At 44.7% G+C, this 27,067-nt stretch overlaps 1 protein-coding gene and 1 pseudogene across 1 annotated transcript; one reads left to right on the top strand and one right to left on the bottom strand.

Annotated features, from left to right (window-relative positions):
- The first annotated feature begins 18,275 nt into the window (after positions 1-18,275).
- On the top strand, positions 18,276-21,049 carry LOC109748207 (uncharacterized; annotated as a pseudogene).
- A 4,512-nt stretch (positions 21,050-25,561) lies between these two features.
- On the bottom strand, positions 25,562-26,704 carry LOC109748211 (uncharacterized). Its single transcript, XM_020307242.4, has one exon. It carries the CDS (start codon positions 26,519-26,521, stop codon positions 25,763-25,765), a length of 759 nt encoding a protein of 252 aa, XP_020162831.2. The 5' UTR covers positions 26,522-26,704; the 3' UTR covers positions 25,562-25,762.
- Positions 26,705-27,067: the final 363 nt, after the last annotated feature.

The raw sequence follows: 27,067 nt of genomic DNA, 5'->3' as shown, positions 1-27,067 counted from the left end.
GCTCATGGACACGATGCTGATCTTATCATTGATGCTTCTCTTAAACCCTCTTTGGTATAAGTTCATCTTATATATGGGAATTGGTCTTTTGCAACCGTGGTTCCGACCATATTTTCTTCTTGATTCCATTTCTCAGACAAGTTAGAGTACTTACCTTTTGCAGATCAATACGCCTGCCCAATCTCTATTTTGATCCACTTTCTTGTATTACCCCGATGGTATCTCGAGGATATATCTTATGAATTTCTGATGAAGTAGTACCTTCCCTGTCATAGTGTCTCCACGGGTTCTGGGTTGTGGTCAACCGAGAACATCGATAAGTGAATCGATTCCGCGCTCCGACCTTCGATACGATAACTCTAAGTAATTTTCGTTGCTTATGAGTTTAATAATCCTTCAAGTCATTCCTAGCCTGATTGGCTATATCCTTATCGTGCTAAATTTTAACTGTGCTACCTGGTCCTTCCCGGAGCACAATTTTCGATGATGAGCTAAGCTTACGTCGATCTTCCTCATCATATCATTTCGCCTTGAACCGCAAGCTTGGTTTCGAGTTTGTGTCGTATTCGTGGTTCCAATAACCTTTCACTTCGTCATTCCTTTGACTTGATGTCATCGCCGATCGATTACATCTTCAGGTGATCTCTCGACAAATATGTCATGATCATCATCAACATTCTGAGCTCTTCTAGAATATCAATCAAATTCATGATGAGAAATACCATCCTTGTCCCTTGGAATTTGTGTTGTCATCGACTACTTGCTTGCCTTCTCTCCAACACAAACTTGTTAGTGTTGTGGCTGTACCTTGAGTTCCTGGCTATCCAGCTTATCTTATGTCCTACCTTGAAGTAATACCATCTTATATATCAAGAATGTTGTGAGAATTTCACCACCTCTTAAGAATTCTTGATACAATTGATACATCTCGCCATCTACATTCATCTCTTGGTCCCCGTGTTGTTTCTAATCGGAATACCGACAAATGGACTGTGATGTGTAATTCCAAAAAACTTCTAGCAACCTTATTGCTTGAAGTAAATGGTTGATAGCTTGATCCTTAGTCTATTGGTTATTGAATCACCATTCTAACATTGATCCTGCTACCTACGCCCATATTTCGGGTGCATTTTTCAACCATTGTTTAATTGTGTATGATTTCCTCGAACATACATCATTATATCATTTGACCTGACTAATGTTATCTCCTTGTTCACATAATTGTGGAAACCCATCTTTTGGAAGTCTCGATGAATTGTCGCTGAGTTCATCAACTACCTCGTTATCCCTTCATTGGGTTAAGGATGAGCTCTTGTTTGGGAACTCGCCTCCATAGTACATTTCCCGAGAATCTTACAATGTCGTCTCGTCAATTTGTTTTGCACCTTTTTCTTCTCAGGCATCCCGAGCCTAAGGTATCCCGACACCAATCAGATCTGAATCTCGGTCAGATATGATGGTTGGAACATATTTTCAAGAGTTATAACATTAGTCCTCATATGACCCGGTAAGGTGATGTCATGCCTAGCACACCTGGCCGGAGGACCTAGTGTTACAGTTTCCTTTATAGCAAGGATAACCATTCTTCCATGAGGAAATTGAATGACTTGTTTTATAATTTTTTCCTGATGGATCCTTTGTGTATCCAAAGTCCGACCTTGCTCGAAGACCATGTCAATGCTATCTCGAAGCATGTCTGTGGTAATCCGATTTTCAACAAGAACATTTGAAGCCCAATGCTAAATGTTTCTCGCTCAATTATCCAAACACCGTTGTATGGGTAATGTCATGAAATTTCTCTCACCTTACCTAAAGAGTTTTCTACATTATATCCTGTCCTGGATATCATGCTCTGCTTGTCCTTGGGAAGGATATACCCTTGAAATATGTGTTTGAACACATTTTCCTTTCCATTGTTCTGTTTAAATATGATGATCATATCTTCCTTTCCCTGGTTTGGTTTAACCTTTCTTGTGATTTATATGATCTAAGCAGTAATATTCTCCTGCTTTTGTAAACACCTCGGTGTACAATTCTTTTAGAAAGACCCTGTTACTTTTCTTGATGACATTCCGGTAACCACCAATGGACGAGAACTTTGCCTACTGGTCCGCCTCGTTCAACGAGCAGGAAAATGGTTCTCTTCGTCCCTCGCCCTTGGTACCGATGTTGTTGCCGACATAACCGATAGACTATCCTCTGACATGCCTTGCTTACATGATCGTGCAAGATGTCACCGACCTTCCTACTTTTAACCACATGGTGGGCCCATAACCCATAGTTCCACAGGATCGAAACCTGACTCTCGAGTACACCACCCCTGTTGCCAAAGTTAATCCTCGCGATAGACTTCATATGTAATTCACGGGGTCACCTGCCAAGTGATCTATTCGGGTATTAGACGCAATACTTATTCTCATTGCTCAGAACCCCTTTCACCTTCTGATCAGGCAACGAACGACTGCCTATGCACTTGCAACTTCTACTTTGCACCTTCTTACTTTGCTCTCGATAATTTCTTCAATTTCAATTCGAGAGTAACTTTTCGCCACCTTCCCTAATGTTATCTACCGAATAAGAAACCGTGCAAAGTTTCGTTCTTTCGAGTTACCTCTTACCCTTTCGTAAGTGCTGTGAAGATCCTGAAGGAAGGGCGACAACTTCATCATGATGACCTCAAGCAGAGAAATGAAGACATCAATGTAATGGATCGACATCTTCGGGAAGAGCAACTATGACCGAGAAGAATCGTTAGAATTTCGTAACCAGATCCCTTCCCCCTTATAACCGCTCCTAAATCTTGGGACGAGATTTCTTGTAGTGGAGGAGAATTGTGACGCCCGGATAATTAAGCTACAGTAATTCTCCGCTAATGATGCCACGTCACTTCGATTACTGTTGCTAATCTCGTGTTAGTTCGAAACCGATTCAAATTCAAATTCAAAATCAAGCAAACAATAAAAGTTTTCAAATATTAAAACTAAAATGTTCGGAGTGAACCAAATATTGCATAGGTAATTATGGTGGAGAAACCACACCTTTATAAAATGTTTAAGTACTATAAGATGAATAAAACAGCAATAAAAACAATTATTTAAATACCTTTTGTAATTAATAAAATGTCAAACTAATTTATTTGAGGACTAGACTTTTTGTGACTATGGGCTAAGTTGAAATACTAATTTAGATGCTGCGTGTATATTTTACTAAAACTAAAATAATAGGAAACAAAACTAAAACAGAAAAAAGTAGAAGAAATATAAAAGGAAAATAGTAAAACAATAAGAAAGGAAAAGAAAGACCTCCCCCGGGGCCAACCAGCCCAGCTGGCCACTCCAGTAGGCCCGGCTGGACCGGCCCACCCCACCTCACCTACTAGCCCCCCTGGGGACACCGAACCCTAGCCCACGAACACCACTCCCCCCACCCGCACGATTCCTCCCGGTCTCCTCCCCGCTTCCCCATTTCTGGATCTGGATCTGGTCACTGCCCCGACCCCGATGCCGCGCCCCATCGCTCGCCGTCGCCACCCCGTCACCGTTGGACCTCGTCGTCCACGTCCTCAGCCCCATCGACTGCGCCCCCGTCACCCCCACCGCTCGCAGGATCGTCACCTCGCCGGAGCTGCCCCGCCGTCGTCTCCATCAACGCATGTCGTCCTCGTCTTCCACCCCGAGCCCCGCTGCCAAAACCCCTACGGCCCCCGTTGAAGGAAATATGCCCTAGAGGCAATAATAAAGTTATTATTTATTTCCTTATATCATGATAAATGTCTATTATTCATGCTAGAATTGTATTAACCGGAAACATAATACTTGTGTGAATACATAGACAAACAGAGTGTCACTAGTATGCCTCTACTTGACTAGCTCGTTAATCAAAGATGGTTATGTTTCCTAACCATTGACATGAGTTGTCATTTGATTAACGGGATCAAATCATTAGAATAATGATGTGATTGACTTGACCCATTCTGTTAGCTTAGCACTCGATCGTTTTGTATTCTGCTATTGCTTTCTTCATGACTTATACATGTTCCTATGACTATGAGATTATGCAACTCCCGTTTACCGGAGGAACACTTTGTGTGCTACCAAACGTCACAACGTAACTGGGTGATTATAAAGGTGCTCTACAGGTGTCTCCGAAGGTACTTGTTGGGTTGGCGTATTTCGAGATTAGGATTTGTCACTCCGATTGTCGGAGAGGTATCTCTGGGCCCACTCGGTAATGCACATCATTATAAGCCTTGCAAGCATTGCAACTAATAAGTTAGTTGCGGGATGATGTATTACGGAACGAGTAAAGAGACTTGCCGGTAATGAGATTGAGCTAGGTATTGAGATACCGACGGTCGAATCTCGGGCAAGTAACATACCGATGCCAAAAGGAACAACGTATGTTGTTATGCGGTTTGACCGATAAAGATCTTCGTAGAATATGTGGGAGCCAAGCTATTGGTTATTGACCAGAGACGTGTCTCGGTCATGTCTACATAGCTCTCGAGCCCGTAGGGTCCGCACGCTCAAAGTTAGATGACGGTTATATTATGAGTTTATGTATTTTGATGTACCGAAGATAGTTCGGAGTCCCGGATGTGATCACGGACATGACGAGGAGTCTTGAAATGGTCGATACATAAAGATTGATATATTGGAAGCCTATATTTGGATATCGGAAGTGTTCTAGGTGAAATCAGGATTTTACCGGAGTACCGGGGGTTACCGGAACCCCCCCGGGGGTTTAATGGGCCTACATGGTAGAAGAGGAGGGGCGGCCAGGGCAGGCCGCGCGCCCCCTCCCCCTCTAGTCCGAATTGGACAAGGAGGGGGGCGGCGCGCCCCTTTCCTTCCTCTCTCCCTCCTCCATCCCCCCTTCTCCTACTCCAACTAGGAAGGGAGGGAGTCCTACTCCCGGTGGGAGTAGGACTCCTCCTGGCGCGCCTCCTCCTGGCCGGCCGCCTCTCCCCCTTGCACCTTTATATACGGGGGCAGGGGGCACCCCATAGACTCGACAATTGATCATTGATCTTTTAGCCGTGTGCGGTGCCCCCCTCCACCATAGTCCACCTTGATAATATCGTAGCGGTGCTTAGGCGAAGCCCTGCATCGATAGAACATCATCATCGTCACCACGCCGTCGTGCTGACGAAACTCTCCCTCAACACTTGGCTGGATTGGAGCTTGAGGGACGTCATCGAGCTAAACGTGTGTTGAACTCGGAGGTGTCGTGCGTTCGGTACTTGATCGGTCGGATCGTGAAGACGTACGACTACATCAACCGCGTTGTGCTAACGCTTCCGCTTTCGGTCTACGAGGGTACGTGGACAACACTCTCCCCTCTCGTTGCTATGTATCACCATGATCCTGTGTGTGCGTAGGAAATTTTTTGAAATTACTACGTTCCCCAACAGTGGCATCCGAGCCTGGTTTTATGCGTTGATGTTATGTGCACGAGTAGAACACAAGTGAGTTGTGGGTGATACAAGTCATACTGCTTACCAGCATGTCATACTTTGGTTCGGCGGTATTGTTGGATGAAGCGGCCCGGACCGACATTACGCGTACGGTTACGCTAGACTGGTTCTACCGACGTGCTTTGCACACAGGTGGCTGGCGGGTGTCAGTTTCTCCAACTTTAGCTGAACCAAGTGTGGCTACGCCCGGTCCTTGAGAAGGTTAAAACAGCATTAACTTGACGAACTATCATTGTGGTTTTGATGCGTAGGTAAGAACGGTTCTTGCTCTGCCCGTAGCAGCCACGTAAAACTTGCAACAACAAAGTAGAGGACGTCTAACTTGTTTTTGCAGGGCATGTTGTGATGTGATATGGTCAAGGCATGATGCTATATTTTATTGTATGAGATGATCATGTTTTGTAACCGAGTTATCGGCAACTGGCAGGAGCCATATTGTTGTCGCTTTATTGTATGCAATGCAATCGCCCTGTAATGCTTTACCTTATCACTAAGCGGTAGCGATAGTCATAGAAGCATAAGTTGGCGAGACGACAACGATGCTACGATGGAGATCAAGGTGTCGCGCCGGTGACGATGGTGATCATGACGGTGCTTCGAAGATGGAGATCACAAGCACAAGATGATGTTGGCCATATCATATCACTTATATTGATTGCATGTGATGTTTATCTTTTATGCATCTTATCTTGCTTTGATTGGCGGTAGCATTATAAGATGATCTCTCACTAAATTATCAAGGTATAAGTGTTCTCCCTGAGTATGCACCGTTGCGAAAGTTCTTCGTGCTGAGACACCACGTGATGATCGGGTGTGATAGGATCTACGTTTAAATACAACGGGTGCAAAACAGTTGCACACGCGGAATACTCAGGTTAAACTTGACGAGCCTAGCATATAACAGATATGGCCTCAGAACACTGAGACCGAAAGGTCGAGCGTGAATCATATAGTAGATATGATCAACATAGTGATGTTCACCATTGAAACTACTCCATCTCATGTGATGATCGGACATGGTTTAGTTGATATGGATCACGTGATCACTTAGAGGATTAGAGGGATGTCTATCTAAGTGGGATTTCTTAAGTAATATGATTAAATTGAACTTAAATTTATCATGAACTTAGTACCTGATAGTATCTTGCTTGTCTATGTTGTTGTAGATAGATGGCCCATGCTGTTGTTCCGTTAAATTTTAATGCGTTCCTTGAGAAAGCAAAGTTGAAAGATGATGGTAGCAATTACACGGACTGGGTCCGTAACTTGAGGATTATCCTCATTGCTGCACAGAAGAATTACGTCCTGGAAGCACCGCTAGGTGCCAAACTTGCTGCAGGAGCAACACCAGATGTTATGAACGTCTGGCACAGCAAAGCTGATGACTAGTCGATAGTTCAGTATGCCATGCTTTACGGCTTAGAACCGGGACTTCAACGACGTTTTGAACGTCATGGAGCATATGAGATGTTCCAGGAGTTGAAGTTAATATTTCAAGCAAATGCCCGGATTGAGAGATATGAAGTCTCCAATAAGTTCTACAGCTGTAAGATGGAGGAGAATAGTTCTGTCAGTGAGCATATACTCAGAATGTCTGGGTATAACAATCACTTGATTCAACTGGGAGTTAATGTTCCGGATGATAGCGTCATTGACAGAATTCTTCAATCACTGCCACCAAGCTACAAGAGCTTCGTGATGAACTATAACATGCAAGGGATGGATAAGACGATTCCCGAGCTCTTCGCAATGCTAAAGGCTGCGGAGGTAGAAATCAAGAAGGAGCATCAAGTGTTGATGGTCAACAAGACCACCAGTTTCAAGAAAAAGGGCAAAGGGAAGAAGAAGGAGAACTTCAAGAAGAACAACAAACAAGTTGCTGCTCAGGAGAAGAAACCCAAGTCTGGACCTAAGCCTGAGACTGAGTGCTTCTACTACAAACAGACTGGTCACTGGAAGCGGAACTGCCCGAAGTATTTGGCGGATAAGAAGGATGGCAAGGTGAACAAAGGTATATGTGATATACATGTTATTGATGTGTACCTTACTAATGCTCGCAGTAGCACCTAGGTATTTGATACTGGTTCTGTTGCTAATATTTGCAACTCGAAACAGGGACTACGGATTAAGCGAAGATTGGCTAAGGACGAGGTGACGATGCGCGTGGGAAATGGTTCCAAAGTCGATGTGATCGCGGTCGGCACGCTACCTCTACATCTACCTTCGGGATTAGTTTTAGACCTGAATAATTGTTATTTGGTGCCAGCGTTGAGCATGAACATTATATCTGGATCTTGTTTGATGCGAGACGGTTATTCATTTAAACCAGAGAATAATGGTTGTTCTATTTATATGCGTAATATCTTTTATGGTCATGCACCCTTGAAGAGTGGTCTATTTTTTGTTGAATCTCGATAGTAGTGATACACATATTCATAATATTGAAGCCAAAAGATGCAGAGTTGATAATGACTTATTTGTGGCACTGCCGTTTAGGTCATATCGGTGTAAAGCGCATGAAGAAACTCCATACCAATGGACTTTTGGAACCACTTGATTATGAATCACTTGGTACTTGCGAACCGTGCCTCATGGGCAAGATGACTAAAACGCCATTCTCCGGAACTATGGAGAGAGCAACAGATTTGTTGGAAATCATACATACAGATGTATGTGGTCCGATGAATATTGAGGCTCGCGGCGGGTATCGTTATTTTCTCACCTTCACAGATGATTTAAGCAGATATGGGTATATCTACATAATGAAACATAAGTCTAAAACATTTGAAAAGTTCAAAGAATTTCAGAGTGAAGTTGAAAATCATCGTAACAAGAAAATAAAGTTTCTACGATCTGATCGTGGAGGAGAATATTTGAGTTACGAGTTTGGTCTTCATTTGAAACAATGCGGAATAGTTTCACAACTCATGCCACCCGGAACACCATAGCGTAATGGTGTGTCCGAACGTCGTAATCGTACTTTACTAGATATGGTGCGATCTATGATGTCTCTTACTGATTTACCGCTATCGTTTTGGGGTTATGCTTTAGAGACGGCTGCATTCACGTTAAATAGGGCACCATCGAAATCCGTTGGGACGACACCTTATGAACTGTGGTTTGGCAAGAAACCAAAGTTGTCGTTTCTTAAAGTTTGGGGCTGCGATGCTTATGTGAAAAAGCTTTAACCTGATAAGCTCGAACCCAAACCGAAAAATTGTGTCTTCATAGGATACCCAAAAGAGACTGTTGGGTACACCTTCTATCACAGATCCGAAGGCAAGACTTTTGTTGCTAAATTTGGAATCTTTCTAGAGAATGAGTTTCTCTCGAAAGAAGTGAGTGGGAGGAAAGTAGAACTTGATGAGGTAACTGTACCTGCTCCCTTATTGGAAAGTAGTTCATCACAGAAACCGGTTCCTGTGACACCTACACCAGTTAGTGAGGAAGTTAATGATGATGATCATGAAACTTCAGATCAAGTTGTTACTGAACCTCGTAGGTCAACCAGAGTAAGATCCGCACCAGAGTGGTACGGTAATCCTGTTCTGGAGGTTATGTTACTAGACCATGACGAACCTACGAACTATGAAGAAGCGATGGTGAGCCCAGATTCCGCAAAATGGCTTAAGGCCATGAAATCTGAGATGGGATCCATGTATGAGAACAAAGTGTGGACTTTGGTTGACTTTCCCGATGATCGGCAAGCCATTGAGAATAAATGGATCTTCAAGAAGAAGACTGACGCTGACGATAATGTTACTGTCTATAAAGCTCAACTTGTTGCGAAAGGTTTTCGACAAGTTCAAGGGATTGACTACGATGAGACTTTCTCACCCGTAGCGATGCTTAAGTCTGTCCGAATCATGTTAGCAATTGCCGCATTTTATGATTATGAAATTTGGCAAATGGATGTCAAAACTGCATTCCTGAATGGATTTCTGGAAGAAGAGTTGTATATGATGCAACCGGAAGGTTTTGTCGATCCAAAAGGAGCTAACAAAGTGTGCAAGCTCCAGCGATCCATTTATGGACTGGTGCAAGCCTCTCGGAGTTGGAATAAATGCTTTGATAGTGTGATCAAAGCATTTGGTTTTATACAGACTTTTGGAGAAGCATGTATTTACAAGAAAGTGAGTGGGAGCTCTGTAGCATTTCTAATATTATATGTGGATGACATATTATTGATTGGAAATAATACATAATTTCTGGATAGCATAAAAGGATATTTGAATAAGAATTTTTCAATGAAAGACCTCGGTGAAGCTGCTTATATATTGGGCATCAAGATCTATAGAGATAGATCAAGACGCTTAATTGGACTTTCACAAAGCACATACCTTGATAAAGTTTTGAAGAAGTTCAAAATGGACCAGTCAAAGAAAGGGTTCTTGCCTGTATTACAAGGTGTGAAGTTGAGTCAGACTCAATGCCCGACCACTGCAGAAGATAGAGAGAAAATGAAAGATGTTCCCTATGCTTCAGCCATAGGCTCTATCATGTATGCAATGCTGTGTACCAGACCTGATGTGTGCCTTGCTATAAGTTTAGCAGGGAGGTACCAAAGTAATCCAGGATTGGATCACTGGACAGCGGTCAAGAACATCCTGAAATACCTGAAAAGGACTAAGGATATGTTTCTCGTTTATGGAGGTGACAAAGAGCTAGTCGTAAATGGTTACGTCGATGTAAGCTTTGACACTGATCCAGACGATTCTAAATCGCAAACCGGATACATGTTTACATTGAACGGTGGAGCTGTGAGTTGGTGCAGTTCTAAACAAAGCGTGGTGGCGGGATCTACGTGTGAAGCGGAGTACGTAGCTGCTTCGGAAGAAGCAAATGAAGGAGTCGGATGAAGGAGTTCATATCTGATCTAGGTGTCATACCTAGTGCATCGGGTCCAATGAAAATCTTTTGTGACAATACTGGTGCAATTGCCTTGGCAAAGGAATCCAGAATTCACAAGAGAACCAAGCACATCAAGAGACGCTTCAACTCCATCAGGGATCTAGTCCAGGTGGGAGACATAGAAATTTGCAAGATACATACGGATCTGAATGTTGCAGACCCGTTGACTAAGCCTCTTCCACGAGCAAAACATGATCAGCACCAAGGCTCCATGGGTGTTAGAATCATTACTGTGTAATCTTGATTATTGACTCTAGTGCAAGTGGGAGACTCAAGGAAATATGCCCTAGAGGCAATAATAAAGTTATTATTTATTTCCTTATATCATGATAAATGTCTATTATTCATGCTAGAATTGTATTAACCGGAAACATAATACTTGTGTGAATACATACACAAATAGAGTGTCACTAGTATGCATCTACTTGACTAGCTCGTTAATCAAAGATGGTTATGTTTCCTAACCATTAACATGAGTTGTCATTTGATTAACGGGATCACATCATTAGAAGAATGATGTGATTGACTTGACCCATTCTGTTACCTTAGCACTCGATCGTTTTGTATTCTGCTATTGCTTTCTTCATGACTTATACATGTTCCTATGACTATGAGATTATGCAACTCCCGTTTACCGGAGGAACACTTTGTGTGCTACCAAACGTCACAACGTAACTGGGTGATTATAAAGGTGCTCTACAGGTGCCTCCGAAGGTACTTGTTGGGTTGGCGTATTTCGAGATTAGGATTTTTTACTTCGATTGTCGGAGAGGTATCTCTGGGCCCACTCGGTAATGCACATCACTATAAGCCTTGCAAGCATTGCAACTAATAAGTTAGTTGCGGGATGATGTATTACGGAACAAGTAAAGAGACTTGCCGGTAACGAGATTGAACTGGGTATTGAGATACCGACGATCGAATCTCGGGCAAGTAACATACCGATGACAAAAGGAACAACGTATGTTGTTATGCGGTTTGACCGATAAAGATCTTCGTAGAATATGTGGGAGCCAATATGAGCATCTAGGTTCCGCTATTGGTTATTGACCAAAGACGTGTCTCGGTCATGTCTACATAGTTCTCGAACCCGTAGGGTCCGCACGCTTAAAGTTAGATAACTGTTATATTATGAGTTTATGTATTTTGATGTACCGAAGATAGTTCAAAGTCCGGGATGTGACCACGGACATGACGAGGAGTCTCGAAATGGTCGAGACATAAAGATTGATATATTGGAAGCCTATATTTGGATATAGGAAGTGTTCCAGGTGAAATCGGGATTTTACCGGAGTACCGGGGGTTACCGGAACCCCCCCGGGGGTTTAATGGGCCTACATGGGCCTTAGTGGAGAAGAGGAGGGGCGGCCAGGGCAGGACGCGCGCCCCCTCCCCCTCTAGTCCGAATTGGACAAGGAGGGGGGCGACGCCCCCTATCCTTCCTCTCTCCCTCCTCCTTCCCCCCTTCTCCTACTCCAACTAGGAAGGGAGGGAGTCCTACTCCCACCGGGAGTAGGACTCCTCCTGGCGCGCCTCCTCCTGGCCGGCCACCTCTCCCCCCTTGCTCCTTTATATACGGGGGCAGGGGGCACCCCATAGACACGACAATTGATCATTGATCTTTTAGCCGTGTGTGGTGCCCCCCTCCACCATAGTCCACCTCGATAACAACGTAGCGGTGCTTAGGCGAAGCCCTGCGTCGGTAGAACATCATCATCGTCACCACGCCGTCGTGCTGACGAAACTCTCCCTCAATACTCGGCTGGATCGGAGTTCGAGGGACGTCATCGAGCTGAACGTGTGCTGAACTCGGAGGTGCCGTGCGTTCGGTACTTGATCGGTCGGATCGAGAAGACGTACGACTACATCAACCACGTTGTGCTAACGCTTCCGCTTTCGGTCTACGACGGTACGTGGACAACACTCTCCCCTCTCGTTGCTATGGATCACCATGATCCTGTTTGTGCGTAGGAATTTTTTTGAAATTACTATGTTCCCCAACACCCGTGAGCTCCGGCCTCCCTCCCTCTCTCCCCTTGTTCTCTGTCACCGGCGCCGTCCACTCGCGCGCGCATGACCGTAGCCCCGCCCCGTCGCCCCTGCTCGCCTGGCATCGACCTGGCGCGTGCCCACGCGCGCCCGACCACCCGCTGCACGCTCGTCAACCGCGCACCGTGTCCTCCGCCCGCACCCGCGCCCGAAGCTGGCTCCGCCGTGGCCTCCCCCGCCGCTGCACCCGCCTCCACCTGGCCGCGCCGCCTCCGCCCAGCCGCGCCCGCGCTCTGCCGGAGCGTGCTGGCACCCGCGCCCGCCAACCTCCCTGTGCGCGCTCGCTCCCCTCGCCATGCCCCCGTCGTTCCGCTGCGCCCGTCGCCGCCTGCACGTGCGGCCACCGCGCCTCGCCCGTCCGCCCCGGCCTCCTGCGCCGCACTGTCGCTCGCCGGCGCAGGCACGCCCACGGCTCCGGTCCCCTCCGCCCCGCCGCCCTGTTCCGGTCGGCGCTCGTGCGGCCCTTGGCCGCCGGCGCCCGCACCCGGCTCTGCCGCGTCACCTGGGCTGGTTACACCCGCACCCCGGGGCTCCGCCCCGTTTCACCAGCGCCCACACCTGCTACGCCCAACACCCGTTAGGCCCCTAGGGCCTATGACAAACGGGGCCCAGCCCCAGAATGTTTTTTTAAGTAAAATAAAATTAAAATAAAATAATCAATTAATTAATTAATTAGTGAATTAACTAAGTTAAGTAATCATGTTTAATTAATCTAATTAACTAGTTAGTTTAATTGAACGTTAATTAGATTAGCTAAATCCTAATTAACCTAAACAAAGTATGACATGCAGGACCCACACGTCAGTTTGACCCAGTCAACGTCCTGTTGACTGCTGACGTCATGATGACGTCAGCTTACACTATTCTGGATAATGTTGATTTAAAGTAATTAAGTAAATTCTAAAATGATTAAATCTTTTAAAATTAATATAAAATAAACCGTAGCTCGGATGGAAAACTTTGTACATGAAAGTTGCTCAGAACGACGAGACGATTCCGGATATGCAACCCGTTCACCCGCCACACATCCCCAACATAGCAAACACGCAACTTTCCTCCTCCGGTTCATCTGTCCGAAAACACTAAACACCGGGGATACTTCCCCAGATGTTTCCCCCCTTCGCCGATATCACCTACTATCGCTTTAGGGCACACCTAGCACCGCTCGTAGTCTTGTCATGCATCGTCATGCTTATGTTTGCATTATATTTATTGTTTCTTCCCCCTCTTCTCTCCGGTAGACTACGAGACCGACGTCGCTGCTGCCCCGGTCGACTACAGTGTTGACGACCCCTCCTTCTTGCCAGAGCAACCAGGCAAGCCCGCCCCCCCTTGATCACAAGATATCGCCTATTCCTTCTCTCTACTGCTTGCATTAGAGTAGTGTAGCATGTTACTGCTTTCGGTTAATCCTATTATGTTGCATAGCCTGTCATTGTTGCTACAGTTGTTACCCTTAACAGCAATCCTAAATGCTTAGTATCGGATGCTAGTATTCCATCAGTGGCCCTACATTCTTGTCCGTCTGCCATGCTATACTATTGGGCCGTGATCACTCGGGAGGTGATCACGGGCATATGTTATATACTTTGTACTGTTACATTACTTATGATACTATTCGGAGATGGGGGATGAAGGGGCAGGTGGCTCCATCCCGGTAGAGGTGGGCCTGGGTTCCCGACGGCCCCCAACTGTTACTTTGTGGCAGAGCGACAGGGCAGGTTGAGACCACCTAGGAGAGAAGTGGGCCTGGCCCTGGTCAGCGTTCGCGGATACTTTAATTAACACGCTTAACGAGATCTTGGTATTTGATCTGAGTCTGGCCACTGGCCTATACGCACTAACCAACTACGCGGGAACAGTTATGGGCACTCGACGTCGTGGTATCAGCCGAAGCCTTCGTGACGTCAGCGACTGAGCGGCGCGCGCCGGATTGGACCGTAAGCCTGCTCTTGTATTAAGGGGGCTAGGTCTGCTTCCGGCCGCCCACGCAACGTGCAGGTGTGCAATGGGTGATGGGCCCAGACCCCTACGCCATAGGATTTAGACCGGCGTGCTGACCTTTCTGTTGTGCCTAGGTAGGGCTGCGACGCGTTGTTCTTCCGAGGCCAGGCATGACCTAGGAAAGTGTGTCTGGCCAAAAGGGATCGAGCGTGTTGGGTAATGTGGTGCACCCCTGCAGGGAAGTTTATCTATTTGAATAGCCGCGTCCCTCGGTAAAAGGATGACCCGGAGTTGTACCTTGACCTTATGACAACTAGAACCGGATACTTAATAAAACACACCCTTTCAAGTGCCAGATACAACCCGATGATCACTCTCTCATAGGGCTACGAGGAGGGGATCGTCGGGTAGGATTATGCTATGCGATGCTACTTGGTGAACTTACCATCTACTCTCTTCTACATGCTGCAAGATGGAGGCTGCCAGAAGCGTAGTCTTCGACAGGACTAGCTATCCCCCTCTTATTCTGGCATTCTGCAGTTCAGTCCACCGATATGGCCCCTTTACACATATACCCATGCATATGTAGTGTAGATCCTTGCTTACGAGTACTTTGGATGAGTACTCACGGTTGCTTTGCTCCCCCTTTTCCTTTCTTCCTGGTTGTCGCAACCAGATGCTGGAGCCCAGGAGCCAGACGCCACCGTCGACGACGACTCCTACTACACCGGAGGTGCTTACAACTACGTGCAGGCCGCTGACGACGACCAGTAGTGGTTTAGGAGGATCCCAGGCAGGAGGCCTGCGCCTCTTTCGATCTGTATCCCAGTTTGTGCTAGCCATCTTATGGCAACTTGTTTAACTTATGTCTGTACTCAGATATTGTTGCTTCCGCTGACTCGTCTATGATCGAGCACTTGTATTCGAGCCCTCGAGGCCCCTGGCTTGTATTATGATGCTTGTATGACTTATTTATTTTTAGAGTTGTGTTGTGATATCTTCCCGTGAGTACCTGATCTTGATCGTACACGTTTGCGCGTATGATTAGTGTACGATTGAATCAGGGGCGTCACATTTAAGGTCTGACTGGTATGTTAAACTGCCAGGAGCCTGAAAATGTTGTATATCCTGTGTTGCTTGGCATTATTATATTGGGAAACACTGTTTATCATACGGTTGATAGAAAGCAAATGTCAGACTAATTGCTTAACGTTGTCTCCCACCATCTACAAAAAAAACCTCCATCTCTATACCCAAATCTCGCCCTTCCTTCTTTCTTGTCAACGCCATCAATGATGACCCATCTCCGCAGCCGCGCTGGTTCTCCTCCGCCAGTGTCCGACCCCCGCCACTGCTGAGCTCACCCTTCGTGGCCGGCTTCTGACACACCATACCGTCGAGCTCGCAATCCTCCTCGCCCCCTCTGATCTCTCTGCCGAAGCTACTAGGTTTGGATCCCCTGCCCCGCACCACAATCCGATGCATCCTCTAGTCCCCCCTCCCCCCGATGCTCCAACTCGAGTTTAAACTGCCGCGCTTATGCCTGCCATCACTAGGGCAATGCTTGTCTCACCTGGCTTCGTGAAGGACAACTAGGCGGCCGATAGCATGAGTGGTGGTCAGGATTTTTCTCCAATCATTTTCACATCTTCTTCGGGGTCCCGGTTTGGAAACGAAGCCTCCCTCACCATCTTCATTGGACCTAGGTTTTGAATCACCTTGTCTTGATACCTAGATTGATATGTATGTTGGGTTTGATATTTACTGTGCACTGCCTATTGGATCACTAAACTATCAATCTGTTTATGGGAATTCCATGCGTACATCACACAAATATGCATCACCATGTTGGCGGCGATACTACTTTTTGTCCCATTTTCGCATTCCCATGCTTTCAACTGACACTAGTTATGTTTCCACATAACCATTTTCATGCTTTGTGCTCACGTTGCTTCTTAATTGTAATATACGCTTCTGTGGAGTAGAAAGTTTGCTTGCATTGGAAAAAAAGAAATAATATTGTCAGTTGTGTACATAGGTGACACTAAACATGCATACTCATGTTGGTTGCAAAATCAGTTTGTTTCCATTTTCAATGTTCCAAGCTTCCACTTTGATACCGACAAAATTTTGCTTCAGAACATCCATGCTTTCCTAGGTGACATATATGTGCTTCTTATGTACTAATATATTGTGGCACTATAGCTTCTCAATTTATTCCTATTATTAATTCATGTGCATAGATAGCCATCTGAATTTAAATTAGATTGCATCATGCGTTTTCGCATCCCATCCCCGCACCAGTGGCTCGCTTGTCACCTCACACGTAGTACGCGTGCATTACTCTACCAAGCCATGGTGTATCCTCAACTTGTTCTATGCTTAGGTTTCTTTTGCAATTTTGGAGTGCATATCCAGATGGATAGCAATTGATATTGTAGTATTGAAGTTTAAATCCGCTCATGTTTTCAGTGTATTGTTATATAAATTGATAACTATGTTGATTTCATGTCTTTGCACATTTTGTTTGATGTAAGTTCACATAAGTCCCAATTTGGTTGATGAAATTGGATATTGTGTAACAAATTTTTGCACCCAGATCTTTGGTGCAAGCATGCTATTTTGCATTTTCAAATTTACGTGCTTCCAATAAGTATCATGTATGTTGTTATACCAAAAAAATTGCTTCAAGGCATCCATGCTTTCTAGGTCTCATATGTGTAATTCTTATGTACCGATGCATCGTGACACTATAAATGTGCTTCTTGATTTAGTATTATTGTTTCGAGAGCATAGATAGCCTTTCAAATTTAAATTAGCCCGCTTCCTATATTTCTCATTTTATGTTGCAAAGGATCCATGTCCTGACGTGTGTGAATATCTTTTTGGCAATAGCCCTTTCAGGTTGTGGTTGAGTAATTAATTCTAATAGTAATGTATATATTCCGTGTTGATGTCACGATACGAAGTGCTTGCATATTTATTTTATGTTGAAGATCCTCTCTTCACACTCTCTCCATGGTTGTATGCATGTATATAAGTTTATGCTTCCATGATTTCATTCTATATTTTCATGTTGTTTCCATTATATACTCTGATGCTTCCTAACAAAATTAAGCCGTCCAGGTTTTTCAAGTCATCGCATTCTGATGTAATTCTATATGCTTCCATACTACTTTATAATTTCTTCTAAATGCTAGTTTTTTTTGCTTTGACCATACACATATTCTCCATGGTATTTCACCAAACATACACATATTCTCCATGGTATTTCACCAAACATACCTTTGCTTCTATGTTTCCAACCAAACATGTTATTGCCTTCAAAGATAATCATGTTTTTGTTTTTGCTTGAAGCCATTTGCTGGTAATTTGGTTGATGTTTTGGTGAACTTATGTATGCAATTGTTTTTCGTTTTGCTGATGTAGATAATGACCGCTTGTTGTGTTCCCGGTGAACGTTTTTCAAATTCGTGAACTTTTTCCATTCTTTATTTTTTTTAATTTCATGAAAATTTTCAAATCTGTGAATTTTTAAAAATTCATTAAAATTTTCAAATTCATGGACATTTACTAATGCATGAATCTTTTCAAACGGATGAGCTTTTTTTAAATTCATAAACTTATTCAAATTAACAAACATTTTCGCAAATTCATGAACTTTTTCTAACGTGCGGTTTTTTTTTTTGAACTCGTGAACTTCTTCAAATTCAATATTTGAGAAGTCAACAGTCAGTGGTCAAAGCCAAAGGGGCGACCGAGCGAAACAACCACCATCGAGCGAGCTGAGCTATCGAGCAGTCGCCCGTGCTTGACGGGCTAGCCCAACGAGGCGGGTGAGCGCCGGCTGGCCAGGTGGCGCATAGGGCGCTGTATAGGACCTCTCGCAAAAACGAGTCTCACGGTCGGACGCTCCCATGACGAACCGAATCAGCACGTCCTGCGAACCCGTTCCCCACGCGCACGCTCCGCCGCCGCCGCCGCCGCCAACAGAACCCTCGCGTGGCGAATACCTCATCGGAGGACCTGCGGCTTGGATCGGTGGAAACCGAGGGGCTCCGCCTCGCCAATCCCGGCGGGGGCTTACCTCGACAGCGTCTGCGCGGACATGTCCGACTTGGGATTGCCGTCAGACATGGACCATGATCTGCGGGAGGAGGAGAAGACGGAGTCCTGTGGCCAAAACGGCGGTGAGCATATCTTTCGTTCTACGGTATATGCTACTTGATCGATTTGCGCCAACTAGTCAAGATCACGTACCGATTAGTAGTACTCACTGTGCAGAATCACAACCGTGTGGAACTGGGCGTGACGACGTCTATCTAGAGGACATGTTCGCAGATCATTGTGCCGTCAGCTGCCACTATGAAACTGAATATGATATCTTTGGTGCCCGGCCGCTCACGGGCGATCCACTTCTCTGGGATGACATCCGCTCAGAGAACAGCGACGATTATGTTGTGCAGGAGGATGAAGAATGCGCTAAGCTTGCAGACGTGGAGACAAATTGCCCAGGTGATCCTTTCTCTTCCCACTAGTACCTATATTGAAACAGTAATAGTACGGTTAATTGACCGCCATTGATGCTCCAAAATTCTTCAGGGAGAAACATCCCCTTGCAGCTAGGAAAGAAAATCGACAACGCGTGGATAAGGAGTATGGTGGAACAGAACGACAAATACGACGCGCGGTGCCAGGAGATTCTGCGCCAGGACGAGGATTCTGATCTCCCTCCTGTTCCTTTAGATGTGTTCCCTGAGGCAACAGGTTTATGCGTCCAAAGGGGTCGCTGCTACCACATTGAATACAGGACCCATGATACTTCCACCAGTAAGGCTGATTCCAGGCTAGTAGTGGTATTAATCTGCTCTTGATGCACGTACTTTGCTTACCAACTTACTCTTATTCTTAACATCTGTAGCTGATTCAGATCTTGGATATGCCGAACCAGAAATGATGCTACAGATATTCTTTCTGCGCTTATCAAGCTTCTCTGTGTCCTATTCCTGCCCCATCAGTGTATATGGAGTATTCGCTGTTCGGGATGTAGTGGAGCCACTGCGAAACCATGTCTTCAACCGTTCCAGAGATGACCCTGTCACGGTTGACCAGGTAATCAAGGCTTGTTTGTTTTTAAAATGGAACAATCATGTTCAAGGGTCTTAAAGCCTATTTGGCATGGTTTATAGAGCGGTAAAGCGATCTAAAGAGAGCACCACCCGCTCTAGCGCCTAAAGCGGGCAAGTTTCTAAGGTGCTGCTAGGGCGCCTTGTCGCTTAAGCGTCTGAAGCGGGACGCTTTATAAACAATGCTATTTGGTTCGCAGGATTTTAAAAACATAGGAATAGAAAAAAAATATAGGATTGATATATGTCATGGCATGTTGAATCATACATGAATCAAAAGCAAAGAATCTGCAATACAAGCTGTTTGGCTGCGCCACATGAAAAACACAATAAATTTTCATGAGGGTCAATGGAAATTTTCCTAATGGTATTGCATGCAAAATAGGCCATCGGAAAACTCCTATGATTTCTATTCTCACAAATGGAAACCATAAGCAATAGAATAAAAATATGTGTGAATCTTTGCCCGCAAGTATATTTCAAAGCCGTTGGTGCATATACCAATTTACCTTTTTGAAATAAATGGGAATATATATTTCAAACATAACTCTTTTATATGTAAACATGAGCATGCATGTTTTGTTGAGTTTATTCCATTGGTGCATATACCAATTTACTTACTTGAAAGTGGATTTGCCCTGTTGAGTTCTAAACAAGTTGTTAAATTGTAGGATCCGTTTACCTTGCCACTCTGTAGCCCTTGTCGAGGAATGTACATACCATATGAACTAGTATTGCTAGAAGTTGATATTTGGATAAAAAAAGGAAGGGGATGGGTCAGCCGACCAAAAATTACTTTCCGCATACCTTGAGCTGGATGTCCTCACAGAACAGGATGGGTTCATATATGGTTTTATCCCTGGGGACAATGTCAGCTTGGAAATAGACTGTGCCTGCCTTGCGCTGAGTGTTGAGGCAGTGATCGATGTCTCTGCAGAGGTTACCCGTCCTTGCCATGTGAGATTCGTCGCTTTCAGCAGTGGCTATGACAATGAGATTGTTCTCTAAGACGGAAAACTCACCGGGAAGAAGGTTTTCCAGCATGTTGTTGCTGCGAAGACAGAGAGAGAATTGAAGGTTCAGTTAGAGGTTGAGGAATCAGTTTTCCAGTGGACTTTTCAGGGTGGAAATGACAGAGTTCTTAGCTCCCCTGATGACTCTATGTTGAAGTACGGCCAATTTGATGTGGAGGTGTGTTTTTATCCAACAACGGCCTAAGTCAACCGTCGTGATCAGTTGAAAACAAGTGCTATGCTAGAATGTTTGTGTGTTTAGGAGTTGAATTTAAGTTTTAGTTGGATTTCCTTTTGTCCCTCGTGACAAAACGGGCTGAAGTTTGGGTTTTAGCTTTTGTTTATGGTCCAGATATGCTGAACTGTTGCAGAAGTTTGAGATATGCATGACTCTGGAGTGGTCCAGAACTACGGATAGGTTAAGGTCTGACTCGTATGTTAAACTGACAGGGACCTGAAAATGTTGTATACTTTGTGTTTCTTGGCATTATTAATTTATTATTATATTGAGTCCTTCTATTTTCCCTTTAGTTCCAGTGCATCATCTCGTGATAATTCTGAAGTCAACTCCACTTGAGCACAGCGAAAAGCCGTACCTGATCATCCATCCGCGACACTACTTCCTTCTGTGTCTTCTGAAGCTCATCAGCCATCACCACTACGCAGCTGGAAACAAAACCTCTGGAGACGGAGGCAATTGGTCTAGATCAGTGTTGTTTGACGTGGTTGTGTACCTCTCTGGTCGATGTCGATCTATGGATGCTGATGAATTGAGGACACGTGAGGCCTTGAATCTTGATGGCTCCTTTGATCTCTGATGATGTCTGAGTAGTCGTTTTTTTTTCAAAGTTGCAAATTATGAAGCGAAAACAGACAACCTTTCGCTTTACAAGCGTTGTGGTGGAGTGAGCGACGATATCGACGATCTTCAGGGACCGGGCTAATGAGCTATCCATAGAGCACCCCAGACAATGCCCTTAAACACTGCCGATGAATATCGCTCAACCGTGATGCCCCTGCAAGCTTCCATACATAGTTGGTCTTCTTCGTCTTCCAATTTCTCATTGATAAGCAGCCAACAAAGAGGTTGTTGATTGTGTATGTTGATCAAGCGTTTTAACCTTCGTCTGGGCCGCATTGAGTTTATTTATTGTTGTTGTTTCTGGTGATGAAAGGACTGAAGTCCCCTTTTTGTTTTGTTTTCCTTACCCATTTTCTTTTGGTGTTACTAGGTATGTGCCTTTACGTTGTCACAGGGGGTGAATTTTTTTAATATATAAAGACTGGGATTAGTATTTTGATTTTGGACGTCATTATAATTTGGTAGTCTGGGTGACTGGGTCATGCATGGTAATAAATTAATTTGATTGAGGGACGTACGGGAAGATGCGGTTGAAAATGGCGTGGAATTGAGTGCATTAATTCCACGTCATTGCAAAAGGTAAGTTAATTAAGGTGAAGTTGATGTAATGCGGCAAAAGGTAATAAGTTAATGTGGTTGAGCGGCGTACTGGGAAGGTGCGATCAAATATGTTGTGGTGGAAAAAATTGACTGGATGAAAAAAAATCGATAGAGGGACATGGTGCGAGGGGAGAACTGGTTGCCAATGAATTCTGCCTGGCAGGAAAAGAAACACTACTTATTTTTGAAGTAGTAGAGATTATGAAGCTAAATGGTGATGATATGTGATATGTTATATTATTCGGATATAACCTTTCATGCATTAGCATGTGGACCATACAATCACACCTGAGAAGCTCAGTTGTACGTTTGTTTGCATGGTGCCCCCCAAACCATCACTGTAGACCCAATTCATGTTGAAGGTGAGTGAGGCAACAACACTTACCAAATAGAAAATGTTGCAATTCTTAGATGGCTTCGAGCACTTGTAGTCGTAGGTAGACAACACCAACACCGCACAGAAACAACTTAGCTCTCATCGCACGTGTCATCCAGAGAAGCTATTCCATGATGCGGTTGCACACCACTTCCATGACTTGGCGGTGTAGTGGCCGAGCTTATGAATATGTGGCTGGAGTGATCCAACATGAAGGATTAATTATCTTGATCCTAACATTCTCCCTATGATGGGGAAGGGGCTGCAGGATTTGCATGAGGTGCCCAACTAGCATCGCAACACACCATGGGCCTAACCAACCGTGTAGGGTCTGGATGAGGGTTTTGGCAGTGATGTATTGTCTCTATGTGATGGAGGTGGGGTGCATCGTGTGGCAGAGGTAAAATGGAGCAGAATGACACAACTTGAATGGTGATGTCATATACTTCCCTTACTTGGACGACAAGCAACCACGTGTCTGGAGGGACATGTGCTTTGATTATTTTCGTGTCTTCAACATACACCCATATCTTTGGCTTGTGTCTGGATGGGAAGGTTGCTCTCTCGCTCCAAACATACAAAGCCACGCACAAGACCTTGGAGTTGCATGTATTTAGGAATGATGTGGAGCACAAGTTTGGTTCCGACGCTACTCACAGGTAAATGAATGTGATGTTTCATTTCAAACAACGTGTCTATGGATGAATATTGCAAGCAATTTGAGGAATTATTGTTTGAGGTGGCTACGATGACCACTTCTTGTTGTCGCATTTCCTCTGTGGCGTCAAGCCAGAGATTCGTGCTCCCGTGGAGTCGCATGTGCCAATTACCATTGACCAAGCCACTCAATTGTCTTCGATTCATCATGATGTGTAGTTGGAGTGTAAGTTGTGTGGTGTTCAAATGAATGATGTATCATTGGGGGAGGTGCCAATCGCCCGTGAGGAGCTAGTATCGCCTGCTGCACGACCCACCCAAAGAAGTTTGTGACATGATCACCAATTGCGCAATTAGCGTCGTGCATAGGGTCTCTCCTAGCATTGTGACAACAAGTTCGAACCCGACCTCCAATGCCAGAAAAAATAGAAGGTGCAAATTCACGCCACAATCATGGAATATTAGGACACCAAACTAAGTCCGGCAAGTACTATACTTGCTCGCGATGACTGCTGCAACTACATGCACGCAATATCATCTATTGGTGCATCCACCACAAATAAGGGTTTTCTGAGATTTGTGTGAGAAAATTAATCAAAAGGCTTTTTGAAATGTTAAATAATGATTGAAATGTTTGTCGAACTACATTTGGAATGATTGTAAAAATAGATTGGAATATGATGGTAACTTGTGTCGAATAAGGCTGGGTTGTTATTGAAATTTGTTCAAATAGTAGTAAAATCATATGAAACGTGACTGAATTTGGATAAAAATGTTAATGGAATTATAGTTTCACAATTATCTAAGGAATTCAAATATAGTTCATGAAACGTTGCTGAAACTTTTCTGAAATGTATTTCAAACTTAATGAATCGTGATTGGACTTGAGTGAAAGATAATTTAATTTTTTTTTCGACAAAGGGTGGATTTTATTTGCTCAAAATGGAGCATCAAGAAGATACATAACACGATGAGCACACATACGGCCTCTGCATAGCAAGGATGCACACAACTAACACCAACTCACACACGCGAAAACACGCAGACAAATAGCAAAGTCATATAAGACCGAAGCTATGTGTAGGCGAGAAAAAAGTAAAAGAAAGCCCAAAAGCGGTCAGATATGCGGTCGGCAAACTACAACAATGACCATATCCGCACCAACTATCTCATGACACCACATGGACAACGATGTTCTCCAACAGCAACCCCTTCACCGGATAAAAGGAAGGGAGGAAAGGAAGAGAGCAACACTCAAGCGCCGCAGTCACCGGATCCAAGCACATGGCCAGAATCTAAAATTTCACCCTGAAAAATCAGTTCGAACATATCCGAGCAATACCTTCAAACAAGATAATTTAAATTTAAAGAATATTAATTGAAAACAACTAAATTCTGACTTAAAATCAAATTTATTTAATCACGACTAAAGTTGTATGAAAATATGCATCGGAGATCTACTTAATCCAAAAATTGCATTACAATACCAGTTTGATATTGTGTCTGTTTCTGTTTCCTAGTTTAGACTCTTGTACACCTTTAATAAAATTTGTTTTGGTTGAGCTGTGGGGGGTTTTCCCCACAGTAAGGAGTAAAACAAACCAAATTAATATTTTGACTTATTTTAGTTGTTGGTAAAACTGAAAAAACTAAAATTATTGTGTAATAGTTGCATTACAATTATAGCTTTTTAATAGCAATTTTTAAAATGTTGTGGAATGGTTTTCTAGTTATGTAAAATCTTTCTAGTGCTGCACCGGAGCATGTGCTTATGTGTTTGAATTTTAGTTAAATGTGTGTGAAATATTCATGGAATGGTTATGATATTTGAATGGATCAACATATTGTGAAGTATTCCCTCCGTCCCAAAATAATTGTAGTGATTTTAGTTTAAATTTGTTCAGTATATGTGAAACATTTGTGTGTTGCAGTGAAAATGGATTGGAATTGCGTGTGAAATATGAGTGTAACGTCTCTGCAATGTTTCTAAAATTGTGTGAACTGGACGGTGGAATACAATGCAACCGTGTGAAAATATATCAGAAATATGTGTGGAATATAACATCGGTTGAGTGAATTGTATCTCACATTGTAAGCATAATGAATACAATTTGAGATCCCAGTGAAATCAAACTGCAGCTAGAATTTTATTGAATTTGTATCTCAAAATAATGCTCGAGTCGGAAAGAGGGCCGAGTACCCTGTTAAGCGTTGTAGGGCCCCCGTAAAAAAAGCGTTGTAGGGCCATGTCGAGGTTTGTCTGCCGTTGCTCTTGACGTTTTTTTGCGGGGGGCCTACAACGCCGAGAGAGATCCGAGCATCTTCCCGTCGAGGAGCCTTCGAGCGCCGCCCGACGGTCGGATCTCTCTCGGCGTGGTGTCGAGTTGGGCAGCTAATTCTTCAGAGCAAATCTGTTTTAGACCCTGTTGGGTCACTAGCCCAGCACCCAAAACAAACATGTCTAGTATACTAGAGAACAGCTCGCGAATAAACAAATCAACGAACCTAGTCCGCATTCTGTTTGTACAAACTCTAGATCTTGCGATCTTTTCATTTTTTCAATTTCCCCATCGACTTCCGAGCCAGAATGAATGAGCATCCTTACACTTTTCATCAGGATTATGGAGATTAAGCTTTGACGGAGAGACAAAAAGGCTCCTCAGCAATCGATCAATCATATTCACAGCGGAAGATCGAAACCGAAAGCGGAAGTAGAGAGGCAAAAGAAGTGGAAAATCAGTCTACTTGCTAGTCGGAGGACTCCTCGGCTATGCTCTCGAGCCGCGGCCGCCACACGCCGGCGCGGGCGCTGCTGCTGCGCCGCCGCCGGTGGCCCGACTCCCGCTTCTCGGACAGGAGCTCCCGCAGGTAGTTGTCCTGCTCCGCCGTGCTCGCCGCGGCGGCCACCGCCGTGCCGCCCTTGCGGTGGCCGTGGCCGTGGCGCCTCTTCGTCTTGGACTGGCACGCGCCGTGGCCCTGCTGCTGCTGCTTGGGCCGCTTCAGCTCGGCCGCCGGCGCGGAGCAGGCCGTGGGGATGAGGAAGTAGATGCGGCCGCGCCTGAGCTCCGAGTCGGGCGACACGATGACGATCCTCCTGGCGGCGCCGGCGGAGCCCGCGGCGGTGAGCGCGTGGCTGGGGTGCGCGGCCAGCACGTCGGAGGCGATGAGCGGGCAGGTGAACTCGTCGACGTGGCCGCTGAGGTGCACCACGCGGACGACGTCCAGCGCGCCGCAGGGGAGCATGCACGCCAGGCAGCACCGCAGGCTGTTCCCCATTGCCGCCTTCCTCTCCTCTTCGCCGGCGGCTGCTCTGTTCTGCTTGGTGCGTGCGTGCCGGGAGGGGAGGCGCGTGGTGGCTCTGTCTTGTTTGGCTCTGAGACAGGTATGATGAAGGGTGTGGCTTGGGTCGGACCGGCATGTCTTGGGTATATATAGAGCTGTTTTGGAGTGGGGGCATCTGCTTTGGTGCATGGTGTGCCCAAATGAGTACGCAACGGGTACATGCATGGTTGCACATTGATCCTTCTTTTGACATGGAGATTATTTTTGTGGGGGCGGTTTCCAATAAGAAATCCAGCAAAATGATACTCCTATATATGTGTGTGATAATATAATGTCAAAGAGAAAGGCAACCAATATTTTTAGGACAAATGTGTTTTTAAATTTGTAAGATTCGAAAAGATATGCTCTATTTTTGCCGTCGGGGCACTCTCAATGCATTGCTATACTAAGATACTCCCTCAGTTCCTAAATATAAGTCTTTTTAGAAATTCAATATGAACTACATGCGGAGCAAAATGAGTGAATCTATATCCTAAAATATATTGATATACATCCGTATGTAGTCCAGTTGAAATCTCTAAAACGGCTTATATTTAGAAACGGGGGGAGTATAATATATGTAAATACATGTTTAATTCCTATGATATACTACATTAATGCCCGCAAAAAAAGATATACTACACTAAGATATAATTCACTAGTTTCGGGTGCATTGTATATATCATTTTAATTTCAAAAATATAAAAAATCCAAACAATTATGAAACCATTT

Source organism: Aegilops tauschii, chromosome 1 (assembly GCF_002575655.3).
Source record: "Aegilops tauschii subsp. strangulata cultivar AL8/78 chromosome 1, Aet v6.0, whole genome shotgun sequence".
Taxonomy (NCBI): Eukaryota; Viridiplantae; Streptophyta; class Magnoliopsida; order Poales; family Poaceae; genus Aegilops; species Aegilops tauschii.
This window is presented reverse-complemented; position numbering and strand designations above follow the sequence as displayed.